Source organism: Azolla caroliniana, unplaced genomic scaffold, assembly GCF_043228905.1.
Source record: "Azolla caroliniana isolate FFs.n. ecotype wild unplaced genomic scaffold, voAzoCaro1.0.p SCAF_5, whole genome shotgun sequence".
Taxonomy (NCBI): Eukaryota; Viridiplantae; Streptophyta; class Polypodiopsida; order Salviniales; family Salviniaceae; genus Azolla; species Azolla caroliniana.
In genome coordinates, this window is record NW_028230440.1 from 21,742,861 (window position 1) to 21,764,767 (window position 21,907).

A 21,907-nucleotide genomic window follows, 5' to 3' on the forward strand; every position below is an offset into this window, starting at 1 on the left:
GCTTATGATGTTTATACTTCTGTCTTGATTTCCGTTCTGTAATTACTGTTATATCTTACGCGTGTAATTAACTAAAGCACTCTAATCGTGTAACCTATGGAAGTCGTTGTAATCGTTGAATCTTAATCCTATGCCGTAATCACCCTTTGGTGAAGTGTCTCCGTGACACCTTGTGTTAGGCCTTGTCCGGTCAGCGAATAACATGCCTAGCCCATGGCGAGGAGCAAACCACTTTGGTTCTCTTGATTCAATGAATTTTTTGATGCTACAAACGGTGCCAACCACCAAGCCAACGAACCTAAAAGGAACTCAAAAGGTAAGATTCGAGCCCCAACGAATTGATAGGGTTTAGTAGAGATGATTGTCCAGGGTAGCGAGGGTCGGTGTGCACCGTTTGTTGTAGTGAAGGAGGGAGAAGCAGTGTTTCAGGTGAGAAATTATGTGTGAGGGAGGGTATCGAACTTGCGACCTAATTGACCTTCTAAATATGTAATTAGGGCTAACAATTAGGACAATTAGCCCTAATTACATATTTAGAAGTAGGGTTTTTTTTAGAGTGATTTTGAGGGCCATGAAACCCCATGTGATGATATATATATATCATTTGTAGATAACAATCAACAACGGTTTGGTTTGGTTCGAGAGTGTCCAAATTAAACTGTTGATTTTTTTTGAAACCTGAACCGAACCGAACCATGAAATCCTAAAACCGCAGTTTCGTGGTTCGATTTCGGTTTTCAATTTAGGTCAAAATTCAAATTTAAATTTAAAAAATTAATTTTTTTTCATTATTTCAAAATTTAAAGATTTTTCCTAAAATGTGAGAATTAAGCTTAAAAATGATAAGGTTGTCTAAAAAAAAAAAACCATCAAACCATTTAAACCGAACTGAACCGAACGGTCAAAAATAAAATAAAATAGATCCTGAGCCGAGCCGAACAGATTGAACCGTTAAGCCGCGTTTCGTGTCCGGTTCGGTTCAAACCGAACTATTGCCGATTGTTTGTTTGTAGGGTTAACTGGAATTACAAAGAAGAGAAGAGAAAGAATGGAGATGGAGATGGAGATGGAGATGGAGATGATGAATGGGCAGGAGATTCTGGAGCATTTTGGGCAGCGTCTACGTGAGTGTCTGCTGCCCAATTGCGAGGATGTCCTGCGCCTCCCAGCGCCTCCCTCCGACCTCTCCCTCTTCGGCGGTGCCACCACTTATGCAGGCACCCCTGCAGCCTTTCCTCTACCCAATCATCATCACGACATGGCTTCTTCCTCCCCATCCTTCTCTCTTCTCTCTTCGGCTCTCCAAAGCATGCTCAACGGCATCCTTCAGGTTCCTTTCTCCGCCTTTTTCTTTCTATGTATATACTTATGCACGCATGTGTGCAGAGGTGCATATGTTTGTTATTTAGGTGGGTCTCATTATCTATATATGCTATATGGGCATGTATATGTATGTGCCTGTCAATGTATCATGCATATGCATGTTTGTGTCTCTCTGAGCCACGTGCATATGTAGGTGTATGCACACACGCATATAAATAATATGTGCATGTTTGAGTCTCTTGAGTCTCTCCCGTATGTTTGTATGTGTATAAGTATATGATAGGGTTTGTATGGGAGACAATTTAGGTAATTAAAATATATGCCAACATATGCTTACATTATATGCTCACAGAGCTGAGAAGTATGATGGCAAACCTAACACGGGGTATAAATTATGTGGAACGAACTTTTTTGCCAATCATAAACTCTTGGCGATGGAGTGTAAGTTTCAAGAAAGAAAATCAAACGGAGACTTATGTTGCTCTCTTAGATTTATACACACACAAATCCGTACTCTTATAAACTTACAATGCATTGACAAGTCTTAAGAGTTAAGTCACCATAACTCTCAACACGTTTTCCCTATAGATTCCACCATAATTTACCACATGAATTTGCTTTTTCTTGTGTTTGGTGAAATTGTTGAGTAATTTCCTATAGACTTTGCTTGTGTTTTTTATACTCATGCAATTTTTTTTGAGAATTTTCCATATCCTTGACTACATACAAAAAGTATGAGATGCTTTCGAGCTTCATGACATTCTTTATCCAACCATTTTTTCTTTGAATTACATTTTGTGATGTTTTTCCAAGGTGTATGCTTGATCGAAAAGCATTTGTGTGAGAGAATTAAGTGGTCAACGCTTGAAAAAGTGAATAAAAAACACGCTAGAGCTGGAAGAGAGATTTCTTTCTGTGAATGATTCCCTTAAAGCTGTGCATTAATGGAGGAGGATTTGGAAATTCATCGCTATTAAGGTGGGTTGTGAATGTTTGGTTAGTTGTTTCTTTTGCTTATTTTGAGACAAATAGTGTCCTGGATGGGGTGAAGATTTGAAAGTATAAATAGATTCTGTTATATGTTTTTCTTCTCAATATTATATCAAGCCCTTGGTTCTACTTGTGAGCATGGATGATTTTGTGCTTGGAAGGTAATGGCCATCATGGCCGTTGGGACATGGATCCAAATTCTGAAATTCACTTCTGATGCTAGCTTGTATCTTGCCTTGGATTGATAACTTTTTATTATTTTTCTTTCTTTCTTTCTTTTTCTTTTTTTCTATATTGGGACTGTATCTAATGGCAATTCAATTTAGTATCATCATCATTAGAGGTTAAGTGTACAACTTCATACTCTGTAATGCTTATAGAAATTGGAAGAAGATCAGTAGAGCTTTATTCCCTTCACAATTTTTTTATTAATGTAAGGACAATGCCTTACAACTTCCTCCTCGAGACTGCATGGGAAATTTGATGCTTACCACGTAAAGGCGCCTAAATAAAAATTCTTTCATCCAGATTGATCCAAAGACATCTGAAAATTGGTTTCAATAATATCTGGAAGTGCATGTATAGGAAAGGAAATGGATAGGAAAACATGAATCAATGTTTTATGCAGCTATACTAGAATCACTCCATGTGAAATGGAGAACTGGCTAATACAGATCTAAGTTGAGTACTATTGTGGCCACTTCAATATTCAATATTAAGGAAATTTCTGAGCACGACTAGCTGATGCCCAATCACAGATACTCGAGAGAGCAAGATGTTCCATCATACGGATGCGCATTCACACTGTAGAAAATGCAGGGATCTTAGACTAACTCTCACACAATGAGATCACTTAAAAGACTTAAGGAAATATCAGTAGATTAGGAAAAACGAGCATTTATTACAAAGATGTAGAATGGTTTATATAAACAGTATCTACAGGTAGGTGGAAACCCAATGGTCACTTTATTAGGTTCACACTATTATAACTATATTCACACCTAACAGCTACTTAACTAGGTTCATACTATTCTAAGTATGTTTACACCCAACAGTTACTTAACTAGGTTCACACTATTATAACTATGTTCACACCAAAGCTTTAATAGGATACACATTAAATGTAACAAACCCCCCTGAAGTGAATGGTGTGGACTTGAATGTGGTCATTATCCAGGTGTTGGAAGAATGGAACTGCTCCCTCACATAATGCTAATGCACCTCCGTGTGTTTTGTTCGTGCATGGAAGACGGGTTTTCTTGCAATATCCAAAGCACTTTGACTATCTGTAAATATACAAGTAGGAGATGGTTCCTCAAGAGACAAATCGGACAATAATCTCCTGAGCCAAACACACTCTACTGTAGCGCTGAATGCTGCTCTATATTCAGCTTCACAACTTGATGTTGCCACTGTTGGCTGCTTCTTGCTGAGCCAGGAAACATAGGAATTGCCAATCATGAGACAATTACCACTATGTGAGACACGAGTGTTGTAGCAGCCAACCCAATCACTATCAGTGAAGGCTGTTAGTGCCTTTGAGGTAATGGAAAACTCGCTTGGTTGCTTGCCAATGCTTTGTTCGAGGGCTGTGCATAAACTTGCGTAATTGAGAAACAACATATTGAATGACAGGTCGCGTGTTGCACAAAAATATCCAACAACCTACAACTTGCTGGTATAAGAGTACATCAGTTGGTTCTCCTTTGTCTTGGTATGAGAATTTGAAACTTGCTTCTATAGGAGTGGAGATTGGCTTGCAGTCTTCAAATCTGAATCATTGTAGGAGCTTCTCAATGTACTTTCATTGATTGAGAAAAATGTCCCCCCTCAACAGTAATAAATTGAATGCTGAGGTAGTAATGGAGATGACCAAGATCTGTAAGTTCAAATGTCTTACTATGACCAGCTTTGAAATTTGCAATTTCTTGCTCATCAGGTCTTGACAAATCATCAACATAAAGCACGGCGATTAGTAATTTTTCTCCATACTTTCGGACATAGAGTTTGCTTTCAGTTGGGGTGTTCACAAAACTGAGTTGAAGAAGGTAGCATGGATCTTTGCATTCCATAGTCGAGGTGCTTGCTTCAAGCTGTACAAAGCTTTAAGTAACCTGCAAACTTTAGTTTCTGCACTTATAATGACAAAATCTGGAGGTTGAGCTACATAAACCTCTTCTTCTAAATCTCCATTTAAGAAGGTGGTTTTAATGTCTAATTGGTGAACCTTCCATCCCTTAATTGCTGCTGCAACAACTGTAGCTTTGATTGTAGTCATCTTTGAAGTGGGGGCGAAGGTTTCTTCATAGTCTATCCCCTCCTTTTGGGAACAACCTTTTTGCCACAAGTCTTGCTTTAAAATGATCAATGCTTCCATCCAGATTACACTTGACTTTGTAAATCCACTTGGTGGCAATTACTTTTTTACCTTTAGGTAGATCACATAACTCCCAAATGTTGTTCATGTAGATGGACCCAAGTTCTGATTTCATGGCTTCAACCCAATGGTCATGTGCTAATGCATACTTAACTGAGAGTGGTTCCTCATCACAAATTTCAGCGATAAGAGCATGATGCACATAAGGCAGTTCAGCTTGCTGATTAGTTGACCGGGTTTTAGCCTAAAGAGGAAACTTGAGTTTGCAGTCCATAAGGGTGTTAATCAGCCATTTAGGAACTGTTCTTGCTTGCTGAGAAGAGACTTGTTCTTCCTCCAATTCCATGTCAAAATCATGTGGGTTAATGACCTGTAAATTAGCATTATTATTAACAATGTCTGGTTGCTCATTTTCAACCACAAGAGATCAATTTGAGCATTGCTTGGCTGCTCTACATCTCTGTTTGGAGCATGTTCTTGCTGATGCAAAACTTGCACATTACCTCCATGAGGTTGGGTTAGTCGATCACTTTCAAACACAACGTTTTGGAGCAATGGTAACAAAGTATCAAATGCATCTGGTTGATCAAGAACTGGTTCTTTGGAGCAATCCACAAGTGGTTGAGTTGCATTTTCAGCAAATATCACATCCCGGCTGATGATGATCTTACCAGTAGTGGGCTGAAACAACCGATAACCTTTGCTTTCTTTGCTGTAGCCAACAAAGATGCATTTTGTTGCTTTGTCTTGAAGCTTATGGTGCTGTTGTGGTGGCACAAATACATAAGTCGAGCTTCCAAATATTCTCATGTGTCCAACATTTGGCTTGTGACCAGTCCAAACCTCATATGGAGTGATAGTTGTTATTGCTTTTGTGGGGCATCTATTCAAAACATAGTTTGCACACATTACAACTTCCAACCAAAACTTATGAGGTAGCTTCTTATTGTTGAGCATGCATCTTGCCATCTCCATGAGAGATCTATTCTTTCTCTTAACCAAACCATTTTGTTGTGGTGTGTATGGAGTGGTGCATTGATGGATAATACCTCTATCCTTCAAGAAAGTATTGAACTCTTGAGACATGTACTCACCCCCTCTATCGATGGCGAAGAGTTATGAGTTTGTGACCGCTAAGATTTTCAGCAAGGTGTAAGAATTCTTTGAAGCATGAAAAGACATTGGATTTCTCCTTCAAAGGATATACCCAAGTGTGGCGGGTAGCATCATCAATGAATGTAAGAAAATAAAGATAACCTCCAATTGATGGTGTTCTCATTGGGCCATATACATCACTATGTACAAGTTGAAGCTTGTGTGTTGCCAAAACATTTGCATCTTTTGGAAATGAAAACCTATGCATCTTTCCTAGAATATAGCCCTCACAAACATGATTAGATGGTACATGAATGGAAGGAAGATTGCATACCATATATCATGCTTGCTGAGCCTTGCAAGGCTGTTGAAATTTAAATGGCCGAACCGAGCATGCCATAGTTCAAAATTGCTTTGTGTTTGGGCATCCACTGCCAATGCATTTTGCTTATCAAATTTCTGATATATGTCACGTTTGTAAACGCTGTTGAACAAACTACCTGTTATGACAATGATATCGCCCTTTGTATGATCATGTACTACGCATTTGTCATAGAGAAAATGGACAGGGTATCGATGCATAGCAATGGCAAAAACAAAAAGAAGGTTTTTCTTTATGCCAGGGACATAGAGAACATTGTTCAAGGTGACTACATCCCCTTTGATAGTTGTAGTATTAACTTCACCAATGCATTTTATGATGTAAGAAGCATTATTGGCACAAGCAACGGTGCCCGCCTTATGACAAGCATCTTCAAGTGTGACAAAGAGATTTTTGCAAGAAGTTATGTGTTTAGAAGCACCGCTATCAAAATACCATGCATCTGTAGAGTCACTTACTGATAAACATACGTCATCCTTTGAGGGATCATACATTGTATGTATCAAGAATGCCCACTCATGTTGAGCAATACGTGCTTCTACCTTCGTACCAATAGAGGTGGTAGCATTAAGACCAGTCAGTTTTTTCTTCTCTTCACTAGCTTTCCTTTTTCGACATTCACTAATGTCATGGCTTGGTTTACGACAATGATTGCACCTTTTCTTCTTCTTCTCAACATGGAAAGTCAAGGCATCATTGCCTTTAAAAGGAAGGTTATTTTGTTTTCGTTCTTGTTGGCGTTTGAACTTGGAAGAGGTAACAAAAACTTGATCACCACTATTAAGAACATCCCGAGCTTGGGATTGAGATTCCTATAAGAGAAGGGAGATTAGCTCATCAAAGCTGAAGCTCTCTTTACCTCTTTGTAAGACGCCTTATTGTTGTGGCGAAGCTTTGATATGAATTCGGAAGTGTGGCAAGAACTTTAGAAACTAACTCCTTGTCTGAAATCACCTCATCAATGTTGAGTAGTTGTTCCTTGAAGTCCTTGATTTTTGTTAAGAATGCGTCCATGGATTCACCTTCTTGCATCCTTGTTTCTTCAAGTTACCGCTTAAGCATAACAACACTTGCTTCATTCCTTTGAGCATATAGGTTCTTTAACACATCCCAAGCACTTTTTGAGGTCGTGCAAGATCGGATATGTGGAACAATGTGATGTTTAACCGATAATGCGATGAGAGCAGGGGATTGAGCATCCTTACCATCCCGCATAAGTTGTGAAACAATGGATTGTTGAGTGGAGCTTGAAGCATTGTTTGCGTTAGTTGTTCCTTAAGGGGAGGGAGAGTTTGGAGAAGAACTTGAAGTTGGAGGTTCATCTTTGCATCCTTGTTTCTTCAAGTTGCTGCTTAAGCATAGCACACTTGCTTCATTCCTTTGAGCATATAGGTTCTTTAACACATCCCAAGCACTTTTTGAGGTCCTGCAAGATCAGATATGTGGAACAATGTGACGTTTGACTGATAATGCAATGAGAGCATGGGCTTGAGCATCCTTACCATCCCACTTAAGTTGTGAAGCAATGGATTGTTGAGTGGAGCTTAAAGCATTGTTTGTGTTAGTTGTTCCTTAAGGGGAGGGAGAGTTTGGAGAAGAACTTGAAGTTGGATGTTCATCGGATCCGATGACAATGTCCCATAGCAGATTTGCTACCAGTACATGTCTCATCATATATGCCTACATAGGATAGTTAGTACCATCCAACTTGTCTTCAGCATTAAGCATATGAAAAATATTAGTTTGCTCAGCCATTGCAAAAGCAAGAAATATGGATGAGATATTGCAATACTTGGTGGTTATATTCACCAAAATGTACTAAAGCAATATAATATTGAAGAAATACATGAGAGATAAGAGTTACTTTGGTTTGCTGAAAACTTATTTTGTTGTGGTAAAAACTGGTTGCTGCAATTTCTGTGCAATCAGGGTTTGAGATTGCGACAAAACTTGTTTTGACTGTACCTCCAAAACCAAAAATCCGATTTGGGCATGCAAGTAGTCAAAAGAATCGGCTCGTAATCTACGTTTTGAAAATGTGAAAATAGGGAAAGATCGCGTCTGTTGCAGTTTTCTGTTGTTCGAACTTTCGTTGCTGTTGATGGTGAGGTTTGATGTCTTCTTAGATGGGAAGAGATAAACCGAAAGATCTATGTATGCCTATTTGGAAGGATAGGATAGAGAAAGTAACCTAAACCTGCTCTGATACGATTTGTGGAAAATGTAGGGATCCTAGACTAACTCTCACACAATGAGATCACTTAAAAGACTTAAGGAAATATCAGTAGATTAGGAAAAACGAGCATTTATTACAAAGATGTAGAATGGTTTATATAACCAGTATCTACAGGTAGGTGGAAACCCAACGACCACTTTATTAGGTTCACACTATTATAACTATATTCAAACCTAACAACTACTTAACTAGGTTCATACTATTCTAAGTATGTTCACACCCAACAGTTACTTAACTAGGTTCACACTATTATAACTATGTTCACACCAAAGGTTTAGTAGGATACACATTAAGTGTAACACACACATCATGTCTAGGGAAAGTGGTTTGTAATGATGGTTGGCATCTTGTGGACATTAATATATCATCATCTTCTTTTAATGTTAATGTATCTGGTTCACACTATAACCTGGAAATATTCCAGTCCCCGACACATTATCTATGAGATAGACTAATAATAGTCATACTTATATTTATCCTTTTGGCATAAACCACTTGAAAATCTATCATGTCAAAGATAAATTCTAATATTGTTTTAATTTGTTTTAATCTGTATGTTACACTTTTGGGGATTATTGCTCTTCTATAAATATGGAAGATTGTTCATTATAATGACTTTAAAACAAGAAAATATGTTCATTTAGTGAACTATATTGGATTGATTATTCAAATCACAATACTTATCACTTAATGATTTCTATTTGATTATTTTCTTCACTAGATTAATGTAGAATTATAAGGCAAATCACAATAGCTAGCAATTTTCTAAAAATCCTTAAATGTAGTCCAAATATCTTATATCCAGGATGCATAATGAGTTGTCTGCTCATACATTTATGTGTGGATCAATTCCAGGTTGATGTTTTCCGACTTCACTATGAAACTGCAAATGAAAGCTTTCTGTTTCCCATACCAGTAACCACAACAGAACCCATGGACTTTGGAGAATTCATAACAGAATTTTCCTCTCTTCTAAAGGCTAAGAAAAACCAGGTTTTGTATCTTACGCTAAGGTCACTCCCGGAAAGAAGTTGCCCATCTTCAATGCCAGAAGAGTTTTGCCAGTTTATTGATAGGTTTGTAAATCCTATTACAAGATTGAACTTCATTCCCAAAGGCACCATAAAGCAAGTAAATCTTTGGATGGGGGCTATTGTGACAAGCAGATTACACTTTGATGCCTTAGATAACCTTCACGTATGTTTGTCAGGGAAGAAAGTTCTACACTTATATTCGCCATTAGATCTTCCAGATCTCTATCCAGAACCTTGGGATAAAGGTTAGTATCATATATCCTCCCTCAAGCTTTCAATGGATTTCTAGGGAAGTTTCGTATCATATGGTTTCTGATCAGGCTCATATATACATTGCATTATGTATTTGTTAAGTTTGAAAATCCTCAAGAAACTGAACATAAAAATTGGATATTCAAGTGAAATTCTATCTCATAAAGCGTGCTTGGTGGCCTATAGCTGATTTGTGTGAACAGTATACAAATAAATTTCTGCTATTCTCTATATTTTTGCTGCTGTTTGATGTTTGTCACCTTATAGTGATGCATTGTGATTGAATTGTAGAAACTTTTGGTCAAATTTACATGAAACATGACGTTTATTATGCATGAGATGTGGCTCTTACTTCTATGAGCGCTGATAGGTGATGCTGAAACGCATGAGAAAATCTAGCCATGGAAGATTAAGTTTTTGACCATCTTCCTAGCTAGTTCTAGTTTTCCCTTTATATTTTATAGATTCAGCCGATAGGGACATCTTTTGCAGTTTTGGCTACAAGATTGGTTTCACACCGTTGTTAGATGTCCAGAAATTTTACTGATCCAAAAGAAATAATGATGAGATTTTTCTACACATTATATAGTTAAAAGGAAAGTAAGGATACATTTTTTCAATTACTTTTGAGCTTCATTGTCCTACATCTCAGCAAAACAACCCATTGTCATTCTCTTTTATCCGGAATCAGCTGCTTAAAAGGATACTTTCAAGGTCAAAGGAAATAGAAATTTCATCGTCACTAGTGATTACGTTTATCTAGTATAATGGTGCATTGATGCAGAATTAGGAAGCTCAATTTTTTGGACGGTGATCATTCATAGTTTCTTAAGTACATTTTACTATAAAATTGCATCAATGCATGATTATGAAGATCGAATTTGTGAAAAATTATCATGTAGTAAGAAGTTCAGATATTTGTTATTATTATTGCTGTATTAGTAGAGACTACATAAGTGGTAACTGTAAGAGCCCCATGTTGTCAAATTGTCCTGCAGATCAATTGAACAATGTCTCTAGCATTGGATCAGCATTTATTGCAAGTCATGAAAAGCATACTCGCTTTTTCGAGAATGTGAAGTGCTTCAGGACAGAGGTGCCCATAAGTTCTCTCTATTTTGCTTTCTTATCAGTCTTCCATTTCCGAGCATGTTATGCTTTATATTAACACATCATTTGGTTATTGCAATAGCTGAACTCTGGGGAGGCAATTTTCATTCCTGCAGGCTGGTGGCATGAGGTATATATATTCACATATAGTCTTCTATCTTTTAGCCATCCATCTGGTGATTTTGTTTCTAATGATCAAAAAACAAAATTTAATGGCATGCTTTAAGCACAAAATACCGTATTGCTTCAGGTCTTTACCTTGGAACCTAGTGTATCGGTGAATGTATGGTTTGGTTCAAGTTTGAATGCGAGGTTTCGCCCAACACTCCTGCATTTAAAATCTGTAAGCTTCTTGACATCGTCTCTCTGCCTTTAAGTCATTTCTTTGTGTTTGGTGGGAAAAAGATACACAGATATGTTTCAGAAACAAAACATTTATGTCAAAGAAGCATGTGAATGTGTTTTTCGAATGTGTTTTTCGAATACAGAAGTAGTACTAACTTGAAACATTTGTTGACATCAATTGAAGGAGAAATATTTGCAGTTCATGTTGAATTCAACACATGTGAAGGCTAAAGGGTAATTTGTAATTTTCCCAAAACTCAAGTATATGCTTATGAGGAGATAACAATGTGGAAGGGCACATTTAAAGGCTCAGGGATAGTATGGAATGTTCTCGAAACTTAAGGATACGCTTATGAGGTGTCAAGGATGTGGAATGTAAGGTTCCATAAGAGTGCGTAGAGCCAAAGTGAATGCAAATTTGGGGTTTAGATCTTCATACTATGCTTGAAACTGAAGGATAATATACCATATGCACTCACGAAACAAATGGCATATGTTCCATTTTAGATAACCGGAGGTTATATTCTACATAGAGCAATGTGACATTTGCTTCATATTAGATATAATTGGAACGTATATCCTCAACGTGTGACATTTGCGCCATCTTAGATGATTGGCGTATACCCCCGCATAGAACAATGTCGCAAATTCTTAATGTTGATAGATGCCTCTACTGTTTGTATAATGCTTGAAATTGCATGAGCAGCCTACATAGAACAGATTGATGCATATGTAACATATTTTCTTAATCCCGTTACTTTTATAATACATTTTCTTTCTATAGTAATCATTGTTTGTTTGTCTCAAAAAGGATTCATAGACTTTGATATTTATTTCTTGCAATGATTGGTTAAATCATCTTTTGGTTTACTTTACACGCCTCTTACTACACTACATAACACATTTATATTTGGCAAGGAGCACGATGGGAGCGCGCACACCGATTGGGATAGAGAGGAAGATCGTAGACAAGGGACAAAAGGCTCCATGACCTTCACAATCTCTTCGCAACCTGCCCCTTGCTGCTCACCCACCCCCCCACAATTGTTCTTACTTACCTGCTTTGTCTAACGCTCCTTGCCCATCGCTTCATCCGCTACCCTAATCTTTCGACCATCACCCGCGCCCTAGTCTGTCATCCTTCCTTCGATTCCCACACAATCCCCTTCACCTCCCTCTTTACCTTGTCGTGGTACAAGTGCAACACCGGTTTCTCCACTTCAAGACACTCCATACCTTGCACAACCGTCGACCCACGACCCAATAACACCTCTGTCGCCTTAAGGATTAGGGTTTAGGGCTGTCCCTTCCTTGATTTTGCCTTACTTACCGTCGACTTTGCCCTTTCTTCGACTCTGTCCTTTCTTCAACTCTATCTTCTCTTCGACTTTGTCCTTTCTTTGACTCTGCCCTTCTCCTCTACTTTGCCCCTTTGACTCTCTGCCCTCCTTTCTTTGACTTTGTTCTTTCTTCGACTCTTCTGCCTCTTCCCTTTCTTCGAGTCTATTGCTTATTCGATCCTGCCCTTTCTCCGACTCTGTCCTTTCTTCGATGCTATCACTTCTTCGACTTTGCCCTTTCTTCTACTTTGTTCCTTCTTTGACTATGCCTTTTTTGTCCAAATAGGTGGAAAATATCACTCACAAATAGGTGGAATAAGGGAAGTCCAACCACTCGGTAAGGGGCTATATCAAATCGTCTTGGAAAACAAGGACTTTGTAGAGAAACACATCAATGTCTCATGCAATATCCGAAATACACAGATGTTTATGCACAAATGGATACATGGTTTTAATCTAGTAGAGGCCACACAACAGAAGATTTCGATGAAAAAGTTAATGATGTTTTCTCGTTTATCTCTGCAATATAATGTGTTGTTACCAAGTATTGGAAATTCTTTTGGATTGATGTTGAAATAGGAACTAATAGGGTAAATAACTTATGCCCCCCATCTATATGACTTTTGGTGCAGGATATTGACAGATTGCCTTCCAAAATCCTCATTCTTGGTAAAAAGAACATGTGCTTTAAATAACAAATAGAGGTGATTGGTGCACCAGGGCAATGTTTTAGATGCAACAACTTTGGTCACCTTAAAAAGAAGAATAAGGATTTTGGAAGGCAGCCTATCAATATCCTACACCAAAAGTCATATAGATGGGGGGCCTAAGTTATTCTTTAGCTTGTCTAGTAATGTTGGTCTTCCTCCAACCTCTATTCGAAGGAATTTCAAATACCGGAAAGCAACATGTGTTCCAGAGATAAACCATGAAACATCTTTACCTTTTTCTATTGTACCCTCATATATCCATTTAATTTAAAACCATGTATCCATTTGCACATAAAAATCCGTGTGCTTTAGATATGGCAAGGGGACTTTGGTATAAGTTTCTTTACGTAGTCCTGTCCTCTAGGATGACTTGATAAAACCCCTTACCGAGTGGTTGGACTTCCCTTATTCCACCTATTTGTGAACAGTATTTTCCTTGCAACATATCTCAAAGCAACCCTCTTTTCGTGCGTGCTCAATGATATAAATAACATCAAGCTAGGCGAATTACCACGTTTTAATGGCCCTCAATATGTAGGTCACTATCTGTCCGAGTGTGGCAGCATGGGATCCTTTGCCCCAATGAAATAGAATCAATTCGACACGCTCTATGGCACTGCCTAGAGACTCATTGAGTATGGAGGGAGGTTGGTTGAATATTGCAATTATGCAAGGTGCAAGGCACAATCAAGGGGGGAATGTATCTTGGTTATTATGGCATGTCCCAATTGTTAGATATGAACATTAGGAGAGGATGATGTTGGTGATAAAGGCACAAGAGATTTGTTTTCACCACCAACAATGTTCACTAAATCCACATCAATGCCAAATATTAAGTCATGATGGAATTGGCCATCCCAATAACATTATGGACTGCAACAATGTTGTAGGCGAGTTAACACTGTTGCTTGTGGCTCGATTGAGGATTTTTGTTGGACTCATGTTGGTTTTGTTGATAGTGTAATGTTGCTTTGAGGAGTGCAAGATTTTGTTCTTCCCTTGTGTATGCCTCCTTTCTTTCCGACATCCTCGATGTCTTGTGTGAGCGTGTCCTCGATGCCGCCCTTTGTGAGTTGGATCATCCATGGTTCAATATGTCCTATGTTTTGTTGGTCTTTAATTGAACTTCCAAGATGTGAGGGTGTGTTGAGAGGTACGTTGGTGGAGGGGCTAAGGGCGAGATTTATATTTGGTAATACCTTGGGGTTATCCCTCCTCCGTAGTAGCGAGTGGGGTTGGATGTGGTGGCGTTTTGATTTGTTTATGTTTGGACCGACTTGTTTTATAGTGTGGTCTTTGATTTGAAGTAGTCTGTCAAATGTTGGTTCAAGTTTGCCATTTTCTTCATGTTGGTCCTTGTCAAAAGGTCTTTGGTCGAATGTTTGCTTGTCGAAGGCTCTCTAGTCAAAGGATTGCTTGTCGAATGTTCGATTTTCTAATGTTCTCTTGTCGAATGCTCACTTGTTGAGTGTTTGGTTAGTTGAAGGCTTGTTTGTCAAATGTTTGCTTGGGAATGTGCACGTATTGAAAATTTTGGGGCCAAATGCAGGATTTTGTGCTAATGGGTAGATTTGATGGGTCAATTGTCTTGAATGTCATTTAGTGCTAACTACGCTAGTCTTACTTTAATTTGAAAACAATTAATACTTACAAAAAACGTTTAGTAGAAAGAAAACCGGATGATTAGTCTTGGATGTCGTTTAGTGCTAAATATGCCAGTCTTAATCTAAATGAAGACAATGTGCTTCATTCTCTTAATCTCTTTCACACTAAGTAGCTTGCCTCATGAGCTTACACAGCTCGTCAATAGCTTCAAGAGTCAGTCTTATCCCTAATAGTAGTGCCAAATAGTTGTGTTGTTTCTGCATGTTACAAGGAAGCACTACTATAGATCGATGGAATTCTACATCTCGTCGATGTCATTGGCCTAGGATCCAAGCCGGCATTACCCTTTTGGTGGCGAACAAAGCGGGGGTAGTTGTCAAATACCTCAGAGCTAGTAGCTTACATAGTTCTATGCAATTAATATTAATCTCTCTTGCTTTACTTTGTCGTATAGAAGCGTTGCCGCAACTTGCTTGCCATGCGTGTACTAACCATAGAAGCCTAGTGGCAGGATCATACCATCTTCACTCTCCATGATGGCTCAAGTGAACTCACATGCGAGGTGATGTAGTTGTTGGACCATAGTTCCTCAATGACTTGCTTGGTGATGTCATCCGGATAGGCAAAACAAACCAGGTCGGCAATGTTGAGATTGGGCGTGATGGTGGTGTGCAATTGAATGGGAAGGTGTTCGTCAAACAAGTCACTATCACTCAGGCATGGTTTAGACCATGTATTCTGGGTACAAGATGAATAATACCAAGGCACAAGCGTGTGCGTGTGCTAGAGGCTGTTAGCATGCCACTTGGGGGTGAGGCACAAATGGTCGTAGCAATCGAGCCCGGTGTGAGAAGAGTGTGTTCTAGGGCTTTAACTCCTTTCTTCCTGGTCACTAGGTTACCTTGTTGGAGGTCCCCTTTGTTCTCCTCGTAGTACGTAGACTGGGATTTGTTCGCCCTCAAAATCTATCAAGTGAGAGAGGACTTCTTCTCTTGGAAAATCTTGGAATTGGTCTTCGTATCACGAGCCATCTACTTAACAATATTAATAACAAGACATTGTCTTTATTTTTCACTTCTTTGCTCACATGTACGAGAGAGTAATGCGAGAGAGGGTAAGAGAGATTAACATTAATCGTATAAAGCTAAGTAAGCTAGTAGCTCGGAGGTATGTGACAACTACCTCTCCCCAGTTCGCCACATGTTCGCTCGCCACCAAGAGGTTATGCGAGAGAGGGTAGGAGAGAGATTAGCATTAATTGTGTAAAGCTAAGTAAGCTAGTAGGCTAACGACATTGATGGGAGGCAAAACTCCATTGATTCATATAAGTGCTTATGTACAACTCACGGAAACGACACAACTAGGTGACGTTATTGCAGGAGATATGAAGTTGTAGATAGGTTAAACAACCAATATGATGGCATCACAGGTGGATCCGACAGAGCTGAAAGATAGTGATTAGCCTTCGTCCAACAATGGTCATTCTCTCCCTTTCTTGAATCAGTGGGCCTCCGCATAAGATGGAGCTATCGAGAGACCCTTCTATGGTTTGTATATAACATTAACAATTGTAAATTTTTTTAACTAATGCAAGGAGTTTTGTTTTTGGAAAAAAATAAAAAACAACAGAAAGTTTTGAGTGCACAAATGATGAATTGAAATCTTCAACTATGCTCTTTTATGTGAAAAAAGACTAAGCTACAACTCCAAAGGGGTACTCTTTTCTAGTACTTTTTGCTTTTAGCGGCACATTATATTACTAAAGTGAAAACCCCTATGAGAATTTGTATGTCAAATAGGAAAGTATAAACATAGGCCTACGAATTGCCAACAATGTTATTAGAATCAAGGCACACATAATGGAACCGTTTAGGGAAAAGCTAGATAACTTATATGAATTTGGAGTAGAAATACCTAAATTTTTGTTCATTATGAATAGACTAGAGTGATGATAGAGACTTCTATTAGACCCATACAAATGAGATGATAAAAGACTAAGGTCACGGGATAGGGAACCCAACGGTCAAAACTACTTGCACAAACTAATATTTTTATAATGTTTTATAGAGAATTGTTTGGCTAAATATATAGCATTACGAAATGTCACCACCTTGCACAATCTAATACATGATCACCATCAATGGATGAGAGGTGAGGAACATGCTCGATTCCAACCATGCTATATAATTAATTATGGAAGTTCTTGTTCTTGGTTATAACTTTGCCCACTTGAACTAGAATAACCTCTTCATTTTCCAGGAGTTTTTCAACATTTGTCATCACAATGATGCTCATTCACGAAGCAAGATTTTAAATACATGTTCACTTTGAAGTCAATTTCTTATCAACCAAAATTGTGGCATTCGAGCAAGAACTAAGCATGGTAAGAGCATAATAATATGAAGAGATATGAAATTGTGCTCTCCAACATGAAGCAAATCTAGTTTCTTTGTGTCAACAAGACTTGAGTTTCCAAATCTCCCAAAAGGAGCCAAATATCAACCTACCAAGAAAGTTTGATGGTACTTGCTCACAATTTTGAGGATTTATAAACTAGATGCACCTTGTGATGCACATGCCTCCCAAGAGATATCAAGGAACACTAATAACAAGCCCACCATTTTCATGGTTTGCGCCATGATTAGAAAAGAGCTCTCTTGTAAGACAATTTTTGTGGTTTCATGATTCATCAAGGAATTCGAAGCAAGTTTTGGAAATACATATAGTGTTAAAACATCAATCAACAAAATTCGTTGAGACAAGGAGATCGTGTTGCCTCAACTTATGCAATAGATTTTTGTCTCCTTGCATTTGATATTTGTTGGGATGAAGAACCATTAATGCATCAATTCCATCACGAGCTATGCAGTAATGTCAAGGATTTACTACTGACTTTCAATGAAGATCCAAAATCACCCATGGAGGCTATTAGTCGAGTAGTACAATGTCATAATCAATTATTTGAGTGACGTTTTAAACATCAGATACCAAATTGTTATCATGTGGTGTGCTGAAGGGAAGAAAATCATCAACTCTAGTTTTATGAAAGGCTGGAAGGTTAGGATGAATGCATGACTAGAAAGACATGATAGGATGAGTCAAAACAACAAAAAGATATAGCTCAATTGGCCAAACATTACTCTCTGGATAAAAAGGGCAAGTATTTGAAACTTGCAATAGCAAGTGTGAAAGTTAGTGGGTCAAGTGGAAGCAACTTGAATGGATGGACATAATTATTGACATTTTATTTGCAAGAGGAGCTCAAGAAGCCTATAAAAGGGACAAAATAGCTCATTGTTAGGGATCAAAGTATTTTTCACAAGATAGAAGTGTTATCGAAATTTAGATTGAGCTCGGGATTGTGAATCAAGAGAGCAAGCAATACCAAAAATGACTAAAGGTGACATGACCATCATTTGTTTGGATATTGCACCTTCTCTCGAAGCTCTTTTTCGTGATCTAATACTACTCCTATCTTAACTATTTTCTGACCAAGCCACTCCATGTAACAAAGTTAAAATTTCATCTACATTGCAAAAGAACTAGCATTATGAACCATTCGAAGTAATACAATATTTTTTTCTTTATATACCTTCAAAAATATATTTTTGGTGAGCCTTCTGTTACTATGAGTTTAGCAATCATTCAAGGATCGCAATGAGTTTTTCAGCTCAAAATATCCGAGTACGGAGTAGTAAGATATGCAAAATTTGCATGTCAAAACACATGCACTGATACATGGAGTGGATGTCAATATTTTTATAGGAGTGTGTGTTCATATATAAGAGTTTATAATACACTTGAATTTGGGAACACTTAATAAATTTGAGCGCACTAACTTGTAACGCACTTCAATTTCTACAAACTTTCACAACATAATTTACTCCTATGCTTACACTTAGCCTTTTCTACAAAATCTGATGCACTGAAAATATGAGAAATACTTGCTAGTCAATTGGAATGTTTTTTTTGCGAAGCTCTACATTTTATGTTCCTAATGCTCGTCAAGTTATTAATAATATAATCATTCATTGAGTGCATCCTAACCATTAGTCTACCACAAAATGAAAATTTAAGAACATTCGACATACATAACGTTTGTAAATGAAATATGGAAGTTTGAAGCTTTATCGAATGCATGGGAAAGACAAACAAAAAAATGCCCTTGAATAGAAATATAACGAGGCTGGTCAAATTTGGACACTAAAACCGATGGGAGTGACTACAACTTTTATGAGGAATTCGAGAGATGACAGTAATGATGATTGTTATGCTGGAAACTTTATAGATTTATAATTTAGCGGTTGATAGTTCCTCTAGGAACACACTTGAAAAGGAACGGCAAGACTGCAATAATGACATAGTGAACATCATGTTTACGCATTGACCAAAGGATATCCATGGTAGTAGAAGATATGTTAATCAATCGACAAATATGTAAAAGAATGCTTTATGAGGAAAGAAAATGAGGATACTTGTAATGTCTTGTGTATTTACAAAAATAGCCCTAAGTTTTCCGAAATACCAATGAGTTTTGAACTATAGAGGGTTATTTGTGTAAAAACCCAACGATGTAGGGGTATTCTAGTGACGGACTTGGGGGGATCATGAACTAGGGAGCATATTCTTCCATAGGAGATGGCAAAATACTCCCAACATGATTTGGAAACAATTTGTCATGAATCGATTGATGGAGAGTTTGAAAACGAACAAAATCCTAGGTTTAATCAATGCAAACCAAGACACCTCACAATATAGGGACAAGCTAACAAAATTGGGGCCACTCTACTATAGTAAGGGATATAAGCAACTTTGTATTGTTTTTTGGTCCCATTGGTGATATTGGGGAAATACATTTGGTGAGTTTCGTTCAGTGACGTCTTTCGTTTTCGAAAAAAGGCAAATAAAAAATAGGCAGGCCCAAAAAGGCACAAAAAGGTCATTTTATAAAAAGGAAAAACTTATTGTCCCCCAAAGTTCACCATAAAGCTAGGAAAGACAAAAATGCTATCTCGATCATATTCCTTGTCTCTCTCTCTCTCTCTCTCTCTCTCTCGCTCTATTTCTCTCTCATGTTCCGAGCTTGAGATCCTCACAAGAATCGACTTTATTTTCCGAAATTGCAATATCATATCAATGTAACAACCTAACGGATTTATGGACAAAACTCAACTCTTTATCCATCATGGTGTCAAATCATGGTGCATTGATTAAGCATTGTAGTTATCGAGATAGTTCTTACATTTAAATTGACTCTATGGACACATATTTGATCCCTACTCTCTCTCTCTCTCTCTCTCTCTCTCTCTCGTCCACAATAGGCGTCAAACCTTGACATTGACGCAAAACATTTCTTGCCTAATGAAAAGAAAACATGTGATTTTCAACATCTTACTATAGTGTGATTGTTTTAATGAGTGCCCCCAAACGAGAGAACCAGAGTGTAGAGAGCGTTAGCATTAACTCACTTGTCTGCACGGCGTATTGTCTAGTGTGCAACAATCGATTAGGGAGATGGGGGTGGGGGCATTTTGAATATTGTTGAGCCATCATCTAGGTGCATTAAAGAAGCGCATTTGTTGCTCTAATTGATGTGGTTTTCCTTTTCAAAAGAGATGTTAGGGAGTTCGTCGTAGGACTGATTCCTCGTAAGAACTCGATAAAGGAACAAGCACATGGATAGCTTACGTCTTCTCGTCTCTTTGCTCTCGAAAGACCCAAAAAAAACACATGCATATCATCTAAAAACTTTCGGATCTTGTGTGTCTCTTTTGATCTCTTTCTTCTTGTGCTTCTCAATGGATCTCTTTCTAATTAATTAATAAGAGAACGCAAAAAAGCAACGTATAATGAATGTTAAAAGGGCAACACGAAAGCAAATGAAAAATAATGAAGTGAAGGTTGAACGAAAGCGAAGTCTTCTTTTGCAAAAGCAAAAAAGCTTTTTGTGGGGATCGAAGGCATATAGAGATCTGTATCTAAAAATTCAGCGCAAAAAAGCAAGACACGATTCAATAGAGGGTTCTCTCTTCACTCAAAGGCAATATAATATCTTAAGATGTAATCCCTCTCGCTTGGTCGCATTGGCCCTTAGGGCCCTCTTAAAAGATGAGATTATATACCCACCTTCCTTTCTTTTACTCGGAACAATCAAAGAATTATCCGAAAGAAGCATTAAACAAGAAAAAGCAAAAGCAAAAGCAAAAAGCAAACCTCGAAGAGAAAAGAAAACATTCCACGAAACAAAATAAAAAGCATCTTGCTTAGAATCCATGAAAAAATCAAAAGCAAAACCTGAATGCATTTCCCAGGCTTCTGATGTGGTATTATCTCCACTCTTGAGCTGGCAACCACAAGAAAAAAAGCATACTACTTGGTCCCTCTATACAATGCTTTTTTCGGGTACCTTACCTAAAGAGGTACAAATACATGGAAAAACAACAGCTTAATCCTCTCTTTACAAAGTTTTTCTCCCCCAAATGGCCCAATTTTAACATCTAAACCCACATGAGAGAATGATGAAAGAATTGTGCTTCAATGTTTTAAAAAAAAAACACAAACATGGACATGAAAATGCCCAGCCAACGTAAAAAAACAGGGTATTAAAATCGCTGTACTCCAAAATGAAGAAGATATGGAGATTGAGCTATATCTCATCTGAACCCCAAATCCATATTCAATACGATTCAATTGGATTCACTTTATTTCAGTTTCAATCTAATAACAGTCCGCAAATGAAAGAATCTATGAAATGATAAGAGAGCAGAATTTTGAAATGGGCTATTCAATTCAGGTCTCTTCCTTGTAGAATCAAAGTACCTACCCAAAAGAAAAGAGCACTTTCCTAGTATTAAAACCCAAGCAAAAAGCAAGTAAAAGCTGACCAGAAGCATGGTAAGCAAAAGCACTGTGTACAAAGAACGGGATCTTAAGCCTCTTTGCGGAAACGTTTTAAGTCCCCCGATCCTCTGTGCACCAAAAGTGTAATGATTCTGTGAACAATTTAGAAATGAGAAAAGAAGATACACAGATTCGATTCGAGTCTTCTTTTTGTCCAATGATTAAGGATGTACTCGAGAATAGAGAAACCAGGATTCAAACCATACAT

General features: G+C 37.9%; 1 protein-coding gene across 2 annotated transcripts; it reads left to right on the top strand.

Annotated features, from left to right (window-relative positions):
* Positions 1 to 1,040: 1,040 nt before the first annotated feature.
* Positions 1,041 to 11,931, top strand: LOC147864438 (tRNA wybutosine-synthesizing protein 4-like). Of its 2 annotated transcripts, none has more exons than XR_015529871.1 (6): positions 1,041 to 1,330; positions 9,259 to 9,682; positions 10,688 to 10,795; positions 10,882 to 10,929; positions 11,050 to 11,142; positions 11,329 to 11,375. XR_015529871.1 is itself a non-coding variant. In XM_087320524.1 (6 exons), the coding sequence occupies exons 1-6, from the start codon at positions 1,049 to 1,051 to the stop codon at positions 11,380 to 11,382; spliced, it is 999 nt and encodes a 332-aa protein (XP_087176650.1). In that variant the 5' UTR covers positions 1,041 to 1,048; the 3' UTR covers positions 11,383 to 11,931. The 2 variants fall into 2 exon arrangements, 1 of the variants encoding a protein (XP_087176650.1); XM_087320524.1 differs by having other exon boundaries at positions 10,688 to 10,785; positions 11,329 to 11,931.
* The last annotated feature ends 9,976 nt before the right edge of the window (positions 11,932 to 21,907 follow it).

What these genes read in the sequence shown, in the direction of transcription:
- LOC147864438 (XM_087320524.1), top strand. Translation starts at nt 1,049, where the DNA reads ATGGAGATGGAGATGGAGATGGAGATGGAGATGATGAATGGGCAGGAG. An exon ending in TCCAGAACCTTGGGATAAAG is followed by an intron (nt 9,683 to 10,687) that starts GTTAGTATCATA and finishes ATTGTCCTGCAG; the next exon opens with ATCAATTGAACAATGTCTCT. An exon ending in CACTCCTGCATTTAAAATCT is followed by an intron (nt 11,143 to 11,328) that starts GTAAGCTTCTTG and finishes CATCAATTGAAG; the next exon opens with GAGAAATATTTGCAGTTCAT.